Source organism: Salvelinus namaycush, chromosome 12 (assembly GCF_016432855.1).
Source record: "Salvelinus namaycush isolate Seneca chromosome 12, SaNama_1.0, whole genome shotgun sequence".
In the NCBI taxonomy this organism is placed as follows: Eukaryota; Metazoa; Chordata; class Actinopteri; order Salmoniformes; family Salmonidae; genus Salvelinus; species Salvelinus namaycush.
The window spans coordinates 51,071,375-51,091,738 of record NC_052318.1 but is presented as its reverse complement, the minus strand read 5'-3'; the positions used below and the strand labels follow the sequence as shown (position 1 = coordinate 51,091,738).

The window sequence follows — 20,364 nt, the reverse complement described above, 5'->3', positions numbered from 1 at the left end:
TGAGATTGGGCACTGATGTTGGGCGATTAGACCTGGCTCACAGTCGGCGTTCTAATTCATCCCTAAGGTGTTCGATGTGGTTGAGGTCAGGGCTGTGTAGGCCAGTCAAGTTCTTCCACAGCGATCTCGACAAACCATTTCTGTATGGACCTCGCTTTGTGCACGGGGGCATTGTCATGCTGAAACAGGAAAGGGCCTTCCCCAAACTGTAAAAGTATGCATTTCACGGTAAAGACTACACCCGTTGTATATAGGTGCATGTGACAAATAACATTTTATTTTAAATTAGTGCATGTTGATGTGAGTTTTGTCCCTGTGTGCATCCTTTAGGCGCATATGTGTACATTATGTTGCATGTATGTAGTTGGCTCCATACACACTCAGGTTGTACAGGGGGGCAGAGGAAGCAGCTGGCCCAGTGCAGCTGGCCCAGTGGTTAAGAGCGTTGGGCCAGTAACCCGAAAAGTCGCTGGCTCGAATCCCTGAGTCGACTAGGTGAAAAATGTGTCATTATGTCCTTGAGCAAAGCATTTAACCCTAATTGCTCCTGCAAGTCGCTCTGTATAAGAGCGTCTGCTAAATAACTAAAATGTGACCGCGAATGTACAATGCATTTGACATAATGGGTGTGATACGACAGACATTTATTTTATGAGTTTGTCTGCACAAAACACATTTACACGACCATTGTGGAGACACCACACAATGGTTGTACGACTTGTATGGGTTTGTATTTACACATTTACACCTCACTTTTCCCAGTCTGTCTGCACTTGGTAAATGCTTAGTGTGTTTTTGGGGGTGTTTATTTGAGGAGTGTTTTGGTGTGTTCTCTGGGTCTGTCCTCCAGGATTGTATATCAGACTACCGTGAGGTGCCTCTGTCTGTTCAATTGGCTGTGGAGGGCCTGGAGGTACCAGGGACAGGAGGACTGAAGTCAGTCCTGAGCCCAGACAACCCAACCTCTTTTGCACACATGGTGAGCGCTCTGTTTGTGTGTCTGTGTGCGTGTGTGTAATTTGGTTGTGTGAATGTGCTAGGTAAAGCCTCGCCTTATCTCAGCTCACTGGTCACCCCCAAAGCCAATTCCTACTTTGGCCGCCTTTCCTTCCAGTTCTCTGCTGCCAATGACAGGAACAAACTGCAAAAATCACTGAAGCTGGAGACTCATATCTCCCTCACTAACTTTAAGCACCAGCTGTCAGAGCATCTCACAGATCACTGCACCTGTACATAGCCCATCTCTAAATAGCCCATCTGTAGAAATAGCCTATCCAACTACCTCATCCCCATACTGCATTTATTTATCTTGCTCCTTTGCACCCCAGTATATCTACTTGCACATTCATCTTTTGCACATCTATCACTCCAGTGTTTAATTGTTATATTGTAATTACTTCACCATCATGGCATATTTATTGCCTTACCTCCCTTAACTTACCTCATTTGCATACACTGTGTATAGACTTTTTCATCTGTATTATTGACTGTATGTTTGTTTATTCCATGTGTAACTATGTGTTGTTGTATGTGTCGAACTGCTGTGCTTTATCTTGGCCAGGCCACAGTTGTAAATGAGAACTTGTTCTCAACTAGCCTACCTGGTTAAATAAAGGTGAAATAAAATACAAGTTTTTGCAGCAGTTTGTGATTGTTTCTTTCAGATCTTGCTGGAGAAGGTTTGTGGCGAGGACCATGTGTGTGTCTCTGACTTATCAGTCAATGTCACCAGGTGAAATATGTCAAATATTTGTCCAATTTGTCATTGTATTAATTGAACTGTTTGTTAAACGGTCTCTCTCTCCCTCTCTCTTGCTCTCTCCCCTCCTCTCTCCTCCAGTCCAGAGGTGGTGTGTAGCCAAGGTTTCCCAGTAGAAGTGTCTGTAGAGGTGGCTAACAGTGGAGAGGATTCCTCTGAGGCTGAGCTGACACTGGTCCACCCGTCCTCCATACCCTTCGTTCGTGCCAAACGGGTAAGACCCACCACTGTCGGGAGGGATGGAGGCAGGTGTAGGATGAAGGGCTAGAGAGATATATGAAGGGGTGTGATGGAGAGATTTAGTTGTGAGCAGGGTGGATGGAGGGATGAAAGGATGAACGATAGAGATATACTGTATGAAGGCATGTGATTGATTTAGTTGTGAGCAGGGGTGGGAATGATGGAGGGATGAAAGGATGAACGCTAGAGAGATATACTGTATGAAGGGATGCAATGGATTTGGTTGTGAGCATGGTTGGGAAGAATGGAGGGATGAAAGGATGGGATGGATTTAGTTGTGAGCAGGGGTGGGAAGGATGGAGGGATGAAAGGACAGGATGGATTTAGTTGTGAGCGGGGGTGGGAAGGATGGAGGGATGAAAGGACGGGATGGATTTAGTTGTGAGCGGGGGTGGGAAGGATGGAGGGATGAAAGGATGGGATGGATTTAGTGAGCAGGGGTGGGAAGGATGGAGGGATGAAAGGATGGGATGGATTTAGTTGTGAGCAGGGGTGGTAAGGATGGAGGGATGAACGATAGAGATATACTGTATGAAGGAATGCGATGGATTTAGTTGTGAGCAGGGGTGGGAAAGATGGAGGGATGAAAGGATAAACGATAGAGATATACTGTATGAAGGGATGCAATGGATTTAGTTGTGAGCAGGGGTGGGAATGATGGAGGGGTGAAAGGATGAACGATAGAGATATACTGTATGAAGGGATGCAATGGATTTAGTTGTGAGCAGGGGTGGGAAGGATGGAGGGATGAAAGGATGGGATGGATTTAGTTGTGAGCAGGGGTGGGAAGGATGGAGGGATGAAAGGATGGATTTAGTTGTGAGCAGGGGTGGGAAGGATGGAGGGATGAAAGGATGGATTTAGTTGTGAGCAGGGGTGGGAAGGATGGAGGGATGAAAGGATGGATTTAGTTGTGAGCAGGGGTGGGAAGGATGGAGGGATGAAAGGATGGATTTAGTTGTGAGCAGGGGTGGGAAGGATGGAGGGATGAAAGGATGGATTTAGTTGTGAACAGAGGTGGGAAGGATGGAGGATGAAAGGATGGATTTAGTTGTGAACAGAGGTGGGAAGGATGGAGGGATGAAAGGAAGGGATGGATTTAGTTGTGAGCAGGGGTGGGAAGGATGGAGGGATGAAAGGAATGGATGGATTTAGTTGTGAGCAGGGGTGGTAAGGATGGAGGGATGAAAGGACGGGATGGATTTAGTTGTGAGCAGGGGTGGTAAGGATGGAGGGATGAAAGGATGGATTTAGTTGTGAGCAGGGGTGGGAAGGATGGAGAGATTAAAGGACGGGATGGATTTAGTTGTGAGCAGGGTGGTAAGGATGGAGGGATGAAAGGATGGATTTAGTTGTGAGCAGGGGTGGGAAGGATGGAGGGATTAAAGGACGGGATGGATTTAGTTGTGAACAGGGGTGGGAAGGATGGAGGGATGAAAGGACGGGATGGATTTAGTTGTGAGCAGGGGTGGTAAGGATGGAGGGATGAAAGGACGGGATGGATTTAGTTGTGACCAGGGGTGGTAAGGATGGAGGGATGAAAGGATGGATTTAGTTGTGAGCAGGGGTGGGAAGGATGGAGAGATTAAAGGACGGGATGGATTTAGTTGTGAGCAGGGGTGGTAAGGATGGAGGGATGAAAGGATGGATTTAGTTGTGAGCAAGGGTGGGAAGGATGGAGGGATTAAAGGACGGGATGGATTTAGTTGTGAACAGGGGTGGGAAGGATGGAGGAATAGAGATATGATAAAGTGTTTGCTTTCATCAGCTGGTTTAGTTTGGTTTTGATCATGTCACAGGTAAATTTTCAATCTGTTACAGCCATCAGGACCAGGCCAGGTGGCTGTCTGGTGTGTGTCCAACACCACAGAACTAGAAAACATCACACACACAGTGTGTCCCCTCAGCTCTACTGTCCTGAGACAGGGGGCGCGGGTAAATATCATTCAGCCTACTGCATTTTTGTAAAGCTGAGAGAGAAAATATTTTGATCTGTTTCTGCCCTTCCCCCCAGGTGACAGTGTTGATGTCATTCACAGTGTATGAGCCATCCTGTTTGGGAGAAAGACTGGCTTTCAATGTGTTTGTTACTACGTGAGTCACCATCTCCAAGGATAGAACTTAACCAGTGATGGGGGGGGGGGATGAAGTTGTTATTTTCTATTTTACTCTATTCCATTCATCTATCTAATCAGAATTTGTAGATCGTAATTTGTGTCAAAGGTAAACGTCAACACTGTTTGTGTATATTCATTCTTCTGTCCTCAGTGATAATGAAGGACAGGGCACCCTTCAGGATAACTATGCAAGCACCTCTGTAGATGTCAAACTTCCTATCAATATTGTTGTGAAAGGGTGGGTGCATACAATTTTCCTCTTCAGACAAAGTTTCAATATGACAATAGTGACCGAGGCAGGATAAACGATCTTTACTTATCGTTATATTTCAGAGGATACTCCTCCCAATACATAACTTTCCCAGACAACAAGCTTCTGGAGCACATATACATGGTAGGGATAAATCATACTGTGCATGTTACTGCTGCCTACTGGTTCTGTATACATGTCTATCTCTTATCGGTTAGTGTTTCAATTACACTTCTTTCCTGTTATATCTCCCCGTGTCCTATCCATCTCTGAGGTGGAGAATATAGGAAATGTGGCTGCACCGGTCAATGTTACATTTGTGATTCCAGTGGAGTTGGACTCTGGTTACCTGTGGAATGTGTCTCTTCTTCAAACAGTGAGTGCAGCCTGGGTCCTTTTCATTCGGGTACACCTTTTTTAACATTGGAAGCGAAAATTAGTTTTTCTTATTGGGCAAGTTTCAATAGTACCTTCGTGTTTCACTCACTTGAAGCATTTCCTTTTGTTTTGTGCCTGGTCTGTAGCAGACGCAGGTCATCTGACAGCATCTACAATAGTCAAGCAGCACTTTCCTCAGTCAATCAGCATGAAGTACCAGTGGCAGGATATGGTATTTGGTTAGTTGCATATGTCTTCTGGTATTATACGTGTTCTTATTTTTGCGTGCACGTCTGTGTTTGTGCCAAAGGATAACAGCAGAGGAACGTGTGAGAGGAAGGAGGTATTCTCTAAACAGGAAAAAACCACTCTGTTTTATCAGGTGAGAAAGACCTCTAAAAGAGACATAAACTAAATAGAAGCATGGGTGTTTCTCTAATCACTTGTCATCACAAGTACAGTCGTTTCTACTCTAACCCTTCTGATTGGGTCTACCACAGCACTGTAGTGGGGTCATCTGTCATCTGTTTGGCTGCACCATAGGACTGTCATCCATCAATCAGCCAACCATCTTCAAGTTTGTTGGGAATATCAGTAGAAGCTCCGAGGTAAGGATAATCGTAACTTCATACATACGTTTCATGTTGTTGAACAATGTATGTAAGCATAGGTGTTGTATGGGGAAAAGGTTTTGTCGTGTGCTTTGTCTTGATGTGTTTTGGACCATGATAGATCGTTGGTGATGTGGACACCAAGGAACTTGAAACTCTCGACTCGCTCCACTACAGCCCAGTTGATGTTAATGGGGGCCTGTTCGGCCTGCATTTTCCTGTAGTCCACAGGATACTCCCTGTGTCGTCAGTAAACTTAATGATGATGTTGGAGTCATGTTTGGCCACGCAGTCGTGGGTGAACAGGGATTACAGGAGGGGACTAAGTACACACCCCCGAGGGGCCCCAGTGTTGAGGATCAGTGTGGCAGACGTGTTGTTGCCTACCCTTACCACCGGGGGGCGGCCCATCAGGAAGTCCAGGATTCAGTTACAGAGGGAGGTGTTTCGTCCCATGGTCCTTAGCTTAGTGATGAGCTTCTTGGGCACTATAGTGTTGAATGCTGAGCTGTAGTCAATGAACATCATTCTCACATATAGTTGAAGTCGGAAGTTTATATACACTTAGGTTGGAGTCATTAAAACTCATTTTTCAACCACTCCACAAATTTCTTGTTAACAAACTATAGTTTTGGCAAGTCGGTTAGGACATCTACTTTGTGCATGACACAAGTAATTTTTCCAACAATTGTTTACAGACAGATTATTTCACTTATAATTCACTGTATCACAATTCGAGTGGGTCAGAAGTTTACATACACTAAGTTGACTGTGCCTTTAAACAGCTTGGAAAATTCCAGAAAAGGATGTCATGGCTTTAGAAGCTTCTGATAGGCTAGTTGACATCATTTGAGTCAATTGGAGGTGTACCTGTGGATGTATTTCAAGGCCTACCTTCAAACTCAGTGCCTCTTTGCTTGACATCATGGGAAAATCCAAAGAAATCATCCAAGACCTCAGAAAAGAAATTGTAGACCTCCACAAGTCTGGTTCATCCTTGGGAGCAATTTCCAAACGCCTGAAGGTACCACGTTCATCTGTGCAAACATTAGTACGAAAGTATAAACACAATGGGACCATGCAGCCGTCATACCGCTCAGGAAGGAGACGCGTTCTGTCTCCTAGAGATGAACGTACTTTGATGCGAAAAGTGCAAATCAATCCCAGAACAACAGCAAATGACCTTGTGAAGATGCTGGAGGAAACAGGTACAAAAGTATTATATCCACAGTAAAACGAGTCCTATATTGACATAAACTGAAAGTCCGCTCAGCAAGGAAGAAGCCATTGCTCCAAAACCGCCATAAAAAAGCCAGACTACGGTTTGCAACTGCACATGGGGCAAAGATCGTACTTTTTTGAGAAATGTCCTCTGGTCTGATGAAACAAAAATAGAACTGTTTGGCCATAATGACCATCGTTATGTTTGGAGGAAAAGGGGGGATGCTTGCAAGCCGAAGAACACCATCCCAACCGTGAAGCACGGGGGTGGCAGCATCATGTTGTGGGGGGTGCTTTGCTGCAGGAGGGACTGGTGCACTTCACAAAACAGATGGCCTCATGAGGAAGGAAAATGATGTGGATATATTGAAGCAACATCTCAAGACATCAGTCAGGAAGTTAAAGCTTGGTTGCAAATGTGTCTTCCAAATGGACAATGACCCCAAGCATACTTCCAAAGTTGTGGCAAAATGGCTTAAGGACAACAAAGTCAAGGTATTGGAGTGGCCATCACAAAGCCCTGACCTCAATCCCATAGAATATTTGTGGGCAGAACTGAAAAAGCATGTGCGAGTAAGGAGGCCTACAAACCTGACTCAGTTACACCAGCTCTGTCAGGAGGAATGGGCCAAAATTCACCCAACTTATTGTGGAAGGCTACCCGAAACGTTTGACCCAAGTTAAACAATTTAAAGGCAATGCTACCAAATACTAATTGAGTGCATGTAAACTTCTGACCCACTGGGAATGTGATGAAAGAAATACAAGCTGAAATAAATAATTCTCTCTACTATTATTCTGACATTTTACATTCTTAAAATAAAGTGGTGATCCTAACTGACCTAAGACAGGGAATGTTTACTAGGATTAAATGTCAGGAATTGTGAGGGCTAGCCCCCTAGGTAGGGCTAGGTGTCCCGCTGGCGGGACAATTTCCGGTGAAACTGGAGGGCGCGCAATTCAAATAAATAATCCTAAAATTATGAATATTAAACATTTAGGTACATATAAGTGTCTTATATCGGTTGAAAGCTTACATTCTTGTTCATCTAACTGCACGGCGCAATCGATTTCAGTAATCCACTCGTTCAACGTGCAGAGAAAGGAATCCGAAAATCTACCCCTAAACTTTGTTTCAACATGTCAAAATATGTCTCTATTTACTCCTCAGATACCCTAAAATGTAATCAAACTATAATATTTCTTACAGAAAGCAGTATGTTCAATAGCAGGTGCGTCCTGTCTTCATGGCGCGCATAAACATGAATCTCCAAGACGTTGTCCCTGTACTAAAACTGATATTTCTTATTCGTTTTTGAAGTTACAAGCCTGAAACCTTGAACATAGACTGCAGACACCCTGTGGAAGCCATATGAATTGCATCCAGGGAGCTAATTTTCAGTATGACCTTATACTTGCCATTCTAAGAGGATGGTCTCTCTTTAAAAAAAAAATCTGGTTGGTTTTTCTTTGGATTTCCTCCTACCATATCTATTGTGTTATATTCTCCTACATTATTTTAACATTTCTACAAAGTGCAAAGTGTCTTCTTTCCAATGGTACCAATTTTATGCTTATCCTGGCTTCAGGGCCTGAGCAACAGGCAGTTTACTTTGGGTACATCATTCAGGCGGAAATATAGAAAAAAAGGCAAAAGAAGTTTAAGGAGCCCTCAAACTAGGTTCGGTTTGCTCCTAGCAGAACTTGGCTAGGCAAAGTGTATGTCTGTGCCTCTCATACTCCTTTGAAATACCGTTGCTTGAAAAAAAAAAAAGCTGCAATATTACTGTTTGTCCCTCTTGAGATGCCATAGCAACAACGTAGCCAGTATACACTTCCTCTAAATAGTCAGAAATAATCTAAGATATATCAAGGAATCTGTTTTTGCTGGGGAGGTCTCAATTGCGCAATTTTACATCTAACTAAAACGTTTGGTGCAGTTAAAAATATATATGAGAACTAGTTGTCTATCGTTGAATGACAATAAACACTTAATTGAAGAATCCCATCGATAGTTCCCACTCCTACTAGGAGTAGTACTGTTGGCCAATCCCGACCAAGGGGCGTAGACTTCGGCTACATTTCTCTTAAGCCATCCCTTAAAGTGTACCTATTAATTAGAATTTTGGCGACAGACTCACTGGAATAACATAGAGAGAAAGGGTTCAGAATATAGAGATCAATAAAAGAAAACATCTAAATATATGAATATTTGTCTCCGTTTCAGGACCAACTGATACTCTTGTTTAGACACATTTTAGGGTTAGTATGAATCATAACAAAATAGGGTGGTTTGATTCATCCTGAAAGTCGCCATATTAATGTTCAATGCATGAAATATTGGAAGGTGGACAATAGAGGTTGGACAATAGTCCTATAGATTTACACTAATATTCACTAATTATTGAAATGCATGACAACGGTCTAGTCGTCCTGAACCGTGCGCCAGGTTCCAGGTTTCAGCTACTACATGTAGTCTGAGTTTCATAACGATTCAAATAGCCCACATATCCCCAATTATTGCACAACGTTAGCCTGATATGATCCATTGCTACGCACCATCAATAACAAGTACACAGATGTGACAGAGGAAAGTAAACAGAATGGAATGATGCTAAATGTAGGCTACAAATTGAAGGAAACTAATACTACATTAACAGTTATAAATGTAGGCTACAAATTGAAGGAAACTAACACTACAGTGACAGTTATAAATGTAGGCTACAAACTGAAGGAAACAAACACTAAAGTGACAGTTATAAATGTAGGCTACAAACTGAAGGAAACAAACACTAAAGTGACAGTTATAAATGTAGGCTACAAACGGAAGGAAACAAACACTAAAGTGACAGTTATAAATGTAAGCTACAAATTGAAGGAAACTAACACTACATTAACAGTTATAAATGTAGGATACAAATTGAAGGAAACTAACACTAAAGTGACAGTTATAAATGTAAGCTACAAATTGAAGGAAACTAACACTACATTAACAGTTATAAATGTAGGATACAAATTGAAGGAAACTAACACTACAGTGACAGTTATAAATGTAGGCTACAAATTGAAGGAAACTAATACTAAAGTGACAGTTATAAATGTATGTGTGTAATACTGACGGTGGCTCCCAATAGTGGCTAATATTTAACATGATACAAATTGTTCAATATAACTGAGAAAAGCCCGGGCCTCCAAAATTCCTCCTTGCAAATTACTAGGGCATACAATAACATTTCTGAATAAAGGCACAGCTATTTATAGCCTACCTCGCTGTGGAAAAGTTTGCTTCCATTTGACTGGTTTCACATTAATCTCCAGGGATCATAAGGAAAAATCATCTAAAACAATTGCTAAGTGTATTTACAATCCCCTTCCCCAAACGGATTACTCATTTACCTAGTTCTTCTCAATAGGTTTTATCAATGTATAAATGGCAGTGCTCGGAGCTCCTCACATATACTAAAACCAAGAAGACGGCCAGAAAGATCATAATTTATATGACTCACACGGTGGAGGAACATATTACCTGTAGCCTACTGTACATGGAAATCGGCTGTGAGAATTTTTCTACAATATTCACATGTTGACACCCTTACGATCTATGACTGTCTAGCTGGCTGGGTTTAGGATATTTAGTAGCCCATACCAGTGACAAACCTAACTATGTTATCGACATATGGCAGAACACAAACAAAATCTAGCTCACTTATTTTGCCAGCAGGAAAGAAATAGCCACAAATTCATTCAGAAACGGAGGAAGAGAATAGCTAGCTATTGCAAGAAACATTTATAATCCCATTGAGCAAAATCCACAATCCACAGCCTCCAAAGAAAGCCTGGCTCCGGGGCTTCTCAGAAATAGGTGCTACACTCCCCTTAAAGGTAATTTCTGATTGTGCCAACATATGTGGCATTTACCGTGAATGTGGTCTCCGCGATTGCAGGATCATTGCCTTTTAAATTTCTATCGTGCTATAGCGATGAACTTCGGCGATACGGATTGAATCGAGCCCTACACTTTCTATCGCCATTTTGAACTTCTAACACGGTAGGGATAATACGGAAGGGAGTGGTTTGTGACACACACAAGAGCAGCACCTATTCGTCAGCTTCTACCGCAGTTCCACCTCCCAACACAGCCAAAATGCCAAGGCAGGTTTGCGCTCCATCTGATTGAATCGAGGCCGAGATTCACGTTATGAGTTGTTGTGGTTGAGTTTCAGTAGTGTTGTTTGTTTCCCAGGGTTCAGCGGTGCAGGTGGAGGTGGTCAGTTGGGGGTCGCTGTCCTTCGACCAGAGTGTCTACTCCCAGTACCCTGCGGTTGGTTCTCAGAGTGTGAAGGTGAGCCAATCATTTCAAATGCTCTCTAAGGGCTCTATTCCATCAGATCCTCTTTAGCCCACATCTGCATAGTGGTTGTTGGAACTGCGTTAGAGCTGTCAAATCCACAAGCGTCTCCTGGCATTATACCTGACGTGGACATTGCCATTGGTTGCATGGAGTCGCGTTAAGAGGAATCCCATGCAGTCTTGTTTACAAATTCAAACATTGGAATGTGAGATGTAATCTCCACCTCGATTAGGCTGATAGAAATTCATATTATTTTCTTTCGTGATTTTCAATTTGAGTGCATTATTTCTATACAGCCTACACTTTCTCCTTCTAAACTTCTAATGGGATTGGGACAGGTGGGCTTCATGACAATGATCGTTCTTATTTCTTCCACTCACTCCGTCATATCTCTCTTCTAGATTCTGTCCATTCTGGAGACGACGCCTGAATCCCACACTGCTCTCATTGCTTCCATCAGTGTTGTGTTTTCGCTGTTGCTACTGATGATAATCTCTGGCGTTCTCTACAAGGTGAGACACTCCTCTAACCCTAAATCCTAACATAACCCTAGCCTCATGTCCACATCCCAGTTCAACCCCAACCGCAACCACAATCCTAACCCTGTCTGCTTCAGTGGTTCTGGCGTGGGGAGGAGGGAGTGTGAGGTGACACCCTATTCCCTCTCCAAGGCTGTCTGTCTGTACGAACAACATTATGTATACATCATCCAACCATATAAATATATATTGACTAAAGATTGTTGCTTTTTTTCCTCAGAAGGGCTTTTTCAAGAGCAGAAGAATTGCCTCTGGTGGTGTAGATTATAGTACAGCTGTTCCTGGTCGGACTGCAGCCCCTGATGATGACCGTGGTCTGACCGCTGATATTACCCCACTGGGGGAGAACACCCTGTAGCCCAGTGGCGGTCAGTGCCGTTTAAGTTGAGGGAGGAAGATTTTTTTCATGAGCATGGCCTTATTTCTATTACAGCATATCGGATGACTGTCATTCATATTCCATTCACCCAGCGCAATGTAACATCGGATAGGTTTAGGCTACTACATGATACTAGAATTTTCCCTGTACCCATCATGAGGGTTCTACAACTTAGCCTAGGAATGAAAGCTTACAACGTAGGTGCACACAGGTCAAGAGAGACATTTGAAGTGACAGACAGTGACACCTTGCACACTCTTGCCTTCATCTAGCTGATACAAGGTGTAGTCATTAGTCCAACATTTGCAAACAAAAGTTTCTATTGGACAAATTCAAGTATGTTTTGTCGTGGTAATTTCCTGTATTACTAAATGGAAAGAGTTTACAAACCACACACAAGTCAGAGTTATATTTTACATTCCATCTCAAATTTTATGAGCTTCACCATAGCCCTTTTGACTCTCAGATCAATTCAGTGTCTATAAATGAATTCTCTGAGAGTCCCTTACAAAAGAATACTTAGTATCTTTTATAGCCAAGATACACCCCTCTCAACTCACATGACGAACCACAGATCTTAGGCCTTTTACTTGAAAGAGGAGTATCCCATAGCCAGATAGCATTAGCTATAAATTATTGTTCAGTTTGGTCTCTTTAGACGAGATTCTAATCTCGTTCTTGGTACCACTTAGGACCAAAACATTACCTCATCCAATGGCATATATCAATTGTCAATTCTAGATACACCCATCTCAAATAAACCCCCTCCTGGACAAGCTCAGAAAGGGGAGTGATTCTCTAGGTCATATACCAGGTCAAGATTCATACAACATCAGAGGGGTAATACAATGATTCCAGACACTGCCATACTCCCCCACCCCCCCCCCCCCCCCCCCTTCTCCCTTTCTGATATTCTGCATATTATGAAAGTAAATAAAACATCTTATTTATCTATGTTACCTAACTAATTCTGATTCAGCTACGACAGTTTATCCCCGTTTTTCCCCATTTAAAACCTCTTAAGGATCGGACCCTTTTTTTACAATTTTCGCCTAAAATGACATACCCAAATCTAACTGTCTGTAGCTCAGGACCTGAAGCAAGGATATGCATATTATTGATACCATTTGAAAGGAAACACTTTGAAATTTGTGGAAATGTGAAATTAATGTAGGAGAATATAACACATTAGATATGGTAAAAGATAATACAAAGAAAAAAACATGTTTAAAATAAAATAAAATGTTTTTATCATCTTTGAAATGCAAGAGAAGGGCTTAGGACTCTAGGTGCAATTTAGATTTTGGCCACTAAATGGCAGCAGTGTATGTGCAAAGTTTTAGACTGATCCAATGAACCATTGCATTATTGTTCAAAATGTTGTATCAAGTTTGCCCAATTGGTTTATTGATACATGTTCAAGTTCATAAATGTGCACTCTCCTCAAACAATAACATGGTATTATTTCACTGTAACAGCTACTGTAAATTGGACAGTGCAGTTATATTAACAAGAATTTAAGCTTTCTACCCATATAAAACATGTCAACTGGGAAAGGTTCTTGTTACTTACAATGTCATGCCAATCATATTAGCGCACGTTAGCTCAACCGGCATGGGGGGGGGGGGGGGGGGGGGCGATCCTGTAGAGGCTCTAGCTAACATGGCATCCCTCTGTTTGAGCAGGGTGTTTCAGTAGGCTAATTAGGTAGGCTAACTATTGTCTTTCTCTCTCTTTGAGTCAAATACTCACCACATTTTATGCACTGCAGTGCTATCTAGCTGCAGCTTATGCTTTCAGTACTATATTAATTATCTGATCCTTTGATTGGGTGGATAACATGTCAGTTCATGCTGCAAGAGCTCTGACAGGCTGCTGGACGTCCTCCGGAAGTTTTCATAATTACTGTGTAAGTCTATGGAAGGGGTTGAGAACCATGAGCCTCTTAGGTTTTGTATTGAAGTCAATGTACCCAGAGTAGGACGGAAGCTAGCTGTCCTCCGGCTACACCATGGTTCTACCCTACAGAGTGCTGTTCTGGCTACTGTAGACCTTTGCAAAATAGTGTTTTAATCAATTATTTGGTGACGTGGTTATATTTAGTATAGTTTTATCTAAAGGATACATTTTTAAATGTTTTACAATTAAATTTTTTATCAAATTCACTGAGGAGGATGGTCCTCCCCTTCCTCCTCTGAGGAGCCTCCACTGCTGTAGCTGTATTCTGGGCTGACTCACCCAGCCACCTTAGCCTTTCTGATACCTCTGTCAGACACCATGCCTACATTATGATTCTCTCCCGAAGTGTGCACTCATACATCTCGAAGTGTGCACTCATATCTAAAAGGAATGGATTGGTATGAGGAATATGGTGTAAACTAGTTTTTTTTGCCTGTTTTGCATGTTATTTTTCCATTAATATGTGTCACAGATCAGTTTGCAAACAATGTAAAATCAAATAAAAATTGAGTTAATAAAGCTGCATACAAACATGGTCTCTTTTTTGCTTTATTTCAGCCTAGCTCAGTGCTTTCTGTGGTGGTGGGGCAGCCAGCGGAAAATACGGAGCGTAATGTTCTCTAGTTGCGCTGTGATTGGCTCAGTGTTCTGTCACTCATGGAGAAACTACGTCAGAGCTCGAAAATTCAAGCCCCTTGGGTGCTGCCATAGAGTTACATTAGAAGTGCCCATCCAAGAAGGCTCAAGGTCATTGGCCACAGGTAAAATTACGTAAAATCACGTTATATCTACCGTAGCTTTGATTGGACTGATCATGTCAACATCATACATTGGGCTCCTGAGTGGTGCAGCGGTTTAAGGCACTCTCAGTGCTAGAGGCATCACTACAGACCCTGGTTCATTTCCAGGGTGTATCACAACCAGCTGTAATTGGGAGTCCCATAAGGCGATTCACAATTGGCCCAGCGCCGTTCCGGGTTATGGTTTGGCCATCATTGTAAATAAGCATTTGTTCTTAACTGACTTGCCTGGTTACATAAAGAAAATACTTTCAAAATCGTAGCTATCAAGCTAGACAAGCAGTCATCGTCGGCAATCTAAAAGGCAAATCCTTTTTGATCCTTGACATATGAAGTGAAATTATAGATAAAACGTATCGGTGCTCATCGGCCATAAATGCGCCACTGCAGCCCCTGGTTTGATCCCAGCCGACTGTGACTGGGAGACCCATGAGGCGGCGCACAATTGGCCCAGCGTCGTCCAGTTTAGGGGACGGTTTGGCCGGCCGGGATGTCCTTGTCTCATCGTGCTCAAGCAAGTCCTTGTGGCAGCCAGGCACCTGCAAGCTGACTTCGGTTGTTTCCTCTGACACATTGGTGCAGCTGGCTGCCGGGTTAACCGAGCAGTGTGTCAAGAAGCAGTGTGGCTTGGCTCTCAACCTTAGTCTAGTCCGTAAGGGAGTTGCAGCGATGAGACAATATCCTAATTAACAATTGGATATCACAAAAAAGGGGATAACACCATGGGCCAGAAAAGTTTTAATACATTGGCTATGCTGTCAATACAGCATGACTTCTGCCACGTTCAAAACACCTGGAAACTCGGAAATCTACGACTTCAGTGAGTTCAAGACAACTGGGAACTCGGATAAAACTAGCTCCGACTGGGGAAAATACTGAAAATTATTTTGAATAGTCATCCAACGCGGAATTCCAAGTTGAGATTTTTCTAGAGCCTACAAGGACAGCCGCTCCACCTTCCTGCTCAAGGGAGCACAGCACAAGGTGAGTCCAAAAATGTATGCTGCTGCATAAATGATGTAATATCCCTCATAACTTACCTACTGTTCTGACTTGGTGCACATGTAGCCTATAACCTGTTTAGAGAAATGTAATCATAGAATATTGTAAGAACTTTCATTTTCTGTTAATATGCCCACTTTATTTGTCCTACGGTTCTGACTTGGTGTACAGGGAGAATACTGCAATAACATCCCATGTTCTGAATTCTGTCACTATACATTTCAAAAGTGCTGAACAAATAGTTTTGACTACATCTGTCCTAGCTCGCACAAGAATGTCTTAAACGAAATTACGGATTTCCTCTTATCCTCTCGTAGGTTCCCTTATGCAATAGTTTGTACGGCTCAATTGTCAGTAGAAACCACATTTGTTTAAGCAAGTCAGCCATATCAGCTATGTTTTCTAAAAAGGCAGTATATGAGGCTGAAGGAACTGTTTCGCTGCCAGACAAGTCTCCGCTGAAAGCCAGGTGTAGCGGTGGTAAGGATTCACTCCATGGTGCTGAAAGGAAAGCTCTGCTGTTGGGAAAGCTGTATGTAGGCCCTACAGTTTGTGGGCACCGTTTGTCACCGTTATAGTGCAATTAATGTATTGTGTAGTGGCTTTGCTGGCATGCATTAAAATATAAAAAATGTAATGTTTTAGTTTGCCCCATCAAGATTTACATGCTAAAATTGCCCCTGCCTCCAGCCATGCTTGACCAAATCCAATGCATGGGGGTAGTGAACACGTGCACACTTCTGGAGAAGGGTAGAGAATCGGAACGCAGCCCAAACCTGCTGAACCCCTCTGGTGCAACTATCTCCTCAGGCCTTGTTAATCAGAGTGCAGATAAGTACCTATCTGAAATCCTTTGTGTTGAGCCATCAGGGTAGCGCGCTTCACAGAATTGAGGCAGCGGCATTCCTTTTGTGGACAATATTAAGTTACACTTTTTAGGATACAATGTCTTTCCTATACTGTACAATTCCTTTCATCCATTTCTGTTAGTTATATTAACTCATTAAGCACTGTCTTTGTTAGAATTCCTAAGGTTTCTTTTAAAGCAGGGAAACTTGTCTCTTACAGTATGTTTATAATGAAAATATAAAACAATATGACCAAACACAAGTTCTTCCTTTATTATCATCAATGCTACATTCATTTTGACATTAACATGATCGAAGAAGTAGCCACAAGCCAATCTCTATTGATTATGGTACATATTTAGCAACACGACATACCGGTACTATCATTAAATAAATTTTAGAAATAGACCTGCAACCCCTGGCAAAGGCAATTGGAATATCAGGCACTAGTTGTTTGTTGGTGGTTGAGTTTGTGTGTGCTGCACCACTATTCCTAGAGGCTTGTCAAAAAAAGTGACTGTATGGTTGTGACAGACTTTCACAAACAGGCTGTCCCCAAAAATACTTGAGTATACTTGAGTTACACACACTCAAACTGTGAGTACAATCCTTTCCAATCCTTGACAAATGTAGAATCCATAAAGCAGGGAACAAATGATCACCGTGCACAAACAAGTGAAGTGGTGAAAAAACCAAAAAGATCATCAAGGACAACAACCACCCGAGCCACTGCCTGTTCACCCCGCTATCATCCAGAAGGCGAGGTCAGTACAGGTGCATCACCACCCGAGCCACTGCCTGTTCACCCCGCTATCATCCAGAAGGCGAGGTCAGTACAGGTGCATCAAAGCTGGGACAGAGACAGAAGCTGTTTTTCAATCTCAAGGCCATCACTGTTAAACAGCCATCACTAACATTGAGTGGCTGCTGCCAACATACTGACTCAAATCTCTAGCCACTTTAATTGTTAAAAATTGGATGTAATAAATGTATCACTAGTCACTTTAAACAATGCCACTTTATATAATGTTTACATACCCTACATTACTCATCTCATATGTATATACTCTATACCATCTACTGCATCTTACCTATGCCGTTCGGCCATCACTTATAAATATATGGATATGTACATATTCTTCTTCATTCCTTTACACTTGTGTGTAAAAGGTAGTTGTTGTGAAATGTTAGATTACTTGTTAGATATTACTGCATGGTCGGAACTAGAAGCACAAGCATTTCACTACACTCGCATTAACATCTGTTAACCATGTGTATGTGACCAATACAATTTGATTTGAAAAGCAGAGAAAACAGAAGGGCAGATGGTTGATTGCACGGAATGTGACGTATTGACACCTGACCACAATACCAAGGTCAAAGGTCAACTGTCAAAGGACATTCAACAAATAACTAGTAGGGTAGAGACCATGAGTGACTCTGAAATGGCACCCTATTTTCCCTTGCATGCCATTTCGGATGGAGGCCATTTGTGAGTGCAGCACACACACAACTCTGTACATATCAGGTTATTGACAGGTAGAGAGAATTTAGTCACAATGAACGCAAAGTGATGTATTCAAAGAGCCCAGATACAAGGCTGATGTCACTATACTTCCTCAAACTGTCCTTCCTCAGAATTGTCCCAAACAGTCTCGGCAACCCAGAACCAAATCTCAACTTAATACAAAAATCTTCAACAAACTAACTTAGTCTTTCCCCACATCTTAGTCATTTGATAAATACCACCATGCACATATGGTTAGTTCCAAATGAGATCCTGGACAGATAAAGACTACAGTACATATTATTTAAAAGGCCATAAATATAGTAAAAGTAAAACAGACTTTACATTCAGTAAGTTATAGTCAGAACCATGTGGAAGGATAGTTGATCCGCTTGGCTTGTGATGGCACTGTGACGTTGAGGCTTGAAGAGTTACGTTTTTTCTGCAGAGGGTCTTTGAGACAATGGGAGAATCTCAATTGCATACTACTTGCATCCCCCCCTCTTCTCGCCTCCTTCTCAAGACCCATTGGATGAGAAACCCAAAGGTACCTCCCCTCTGACCTTCTCCTCCAATGGGTTTTGAGAAAGAGGCGAGGACATGAGAAGTATGCAGTGGAGATTCTCCCACAGAAGAGCGCATTCTCACCCTTTTCGCATTATCGTGCCGACCCAAACCGTACTGGCTCAGATTTTGGTTTCACATTTCCCTTTCTAGCATGGTTTCAGCCAGTACAGTACAGCTTGGATTGGTTCAGTAGCGTGAAAAGGAGCTCTCTCTCAGGGAGTAGTATGTTTCTGTCAGTGTTATAAATGTTCTATGAGTTGGTTTAGAAACCCAGAGGGTGAGGAGCGACGATGCCTCCATTCTCCACTACGGCAGCAGATATGGCCTTCATGTTCTTGAAGACCTGGGTGGTGGAACTAGACTTCAGGTCCTTGACGTTCTTCATGATCCTGTCATAGGCCTGGTGGTGGAGGGGGGGGGGGGGGGGCAGAGATCAGACATGTGTATGTACAGTGTACATAAATTGCCACTTTTTATACTTTGCCGAAATTACATAAGAATGTTACTAAACCTCCAGGGCGCCCTATTGTAGCGGGCATTGATGCAGTAACGGCCCCTCTTTCTACTTTTGTTGACTTTTTTATTAGACCACTCGCAGAACAGCTCCCCTCCTTTGTAAAGGACACCAGCAGTATGATCTCTATCATAGAATCTCTTGATCCTCTCCCTGAGAACACATTGTTAGTTACTTTTGATGTTGAGTCGTTATACACTAATATTCCTCACGAGGGCGGTATTGAAGCTATGGAACATTTTCTTCTGCAACGTGACCCCAATAAACTACCTTCCAGTGAATGCATTATAACATTGGCTGAAATAGTACTTACACACAACTATTTCATGTTTCTAAATGATTTCTTTATTCAGACGAAGGGTACTGCTATGGGATCCCCCATGGCTCCTAACTATGCTAATTTGTATGTTGGTTACATGGAGAAACAGTCTATTTTCAATCCTCTCAAAAATGTTTTCTTGCCTAACATCATTATTTGGAAACGGTATATTGATGATATTTTTGTTCTATGGAGGGGTGATGTAAAACAGCTCCAGGCGTTCCATGATTTTCTTAACTCCTGTTCTGAACATTTGAGATTTACTATGCAATCTGATACACGTCAAATCAGTTTTCTTGATCTTCTGATCTTGTGTGAAAATAATGTTCTATACACTGATCTTTACAGGAAACCTACTGATCGTAACAGTTTGTTGAGGGCTGACAGTTGTCACCCACTTCCCTTGAAAAATAGTTTGTCCTACAGCCAATTCTGTCGAATCAAAAGAATTTGCAAAAAACAATCAGATTTCGACAGAAATATGGCTGAGACGCAAAGAAAGTTCAAGGAGAGGGGGTACAAAAATGATCAGATTAATAATGCCATTGAGAAAATTCAAAACAAAACGAGACATGACCTTTTTCAAGGGCAGTCTCGCAAAAAGACGCATTCTTGCATTTTAACTACCCGCTATTCAAAGCGCTCTGAACAAATTAAGGGAATCGTTCGCAAACATTGGCATATTCTTAAATCCGATGATAGTCTCGGTAATGTGTTTTCTGACCTTCCCTTGGTCGTATTTTCGCGGGGCAGAAATCTCCGAGACCAATTGGTACACTCTGATTTAACCCCCCAAGATATTCCTGAACAACGTCTATTTGCGCCCCTATTGGATGGTAATTATAAGTGTAATGGCTGTGCCCAATGCAATGGCACTTATAAATGCAGATCCTTTAAACATCCACAAACAGGGACATCGATCCCAATCAAAGGTGTTATTACGTGCTCCACTAAGGCAGTTATTTATCTCATAACTTGTCCTTGTGGTAAAAATTATGTGGGT

At 42.3% G+C, this 20,364-nt stretch overlaps 2 protein-coding genes across 2 annotated transcripts in view; one reads left to right on the top strand and one right to left on the bottom strand.

Annotated features, from left to right (window-relative positions):
* Positions 1–11,876, top strand: part of LOC120057622 (integrin alpha-X-like) — a 50,669-nt gene extending 38,793 nt beyond the window's left edge. Inside the window, exons 9-21 of the mRNA XM_039006188.1 lie at positions 851–979; positions 1,665–1,732; positions 1,841–1,973; positions 3,821–3,934; positions 4,014–4,093; positions 4,268–4,354; positions 4,450–4,510; positions 4,641–4,742; positions 5,055–5,126; positions 5,245–5,352; positions 10,820–10,918; positions 11,329–11,439; positions 11,687–11,876. Of these exons, the coding sequence (XP_038862116.1) occupies positions 851–979; positions 1,665–1,732; positions 1,841–1,973; positions 3,821–3,934; positions 4,014–4,093; positions 4,268–4,354; positions 4,450–4,510; positions 4,641–4,742; positions 5,055–5,126; positions 5,245–5,352; positions 10,820–10,918; positions 11,329–11,439; positions 11,687–11,824 (1,302 nt within the window). The 3' untranslated portion in view covers positions 11,825–11,876. The remainder of the gene's footprint in view (positions 1–850; positions 980–1,664; positions 1,733–1,840; positions 1,974–3,820; positions 3,935–4,013; positions 4,094–4,267; positions 4,355–4,449; positions 4,511–4,640; positions 4,743–5,054; positions 5,127–5,244; positions 5,353–10,819; positions 10,919–11,328; positions 11,440–11,686) is intronic.
* Positions 11,877–17,658: 5,782 nt separating this feature from the next.
* Positions 17,659–20,364, bottom strand: part of acadvl (acyl-CoA dehydrogenase very long chain) — a 31,710-nt gene continuing 29,004 nt past the window's right edge. Inside the window, exon 20 of the mRNA XM_039006010.1 lies at positions 17,659–18,928. Coding sequence (XP_038861938.1) covers positions 18,791–18,928 — 138 coding nt within the window. The 3' untranslated portion in view covers positions 17,659–18,790. The remainder of the gene's footprint in view (positions 18,929–20,364) is intronic.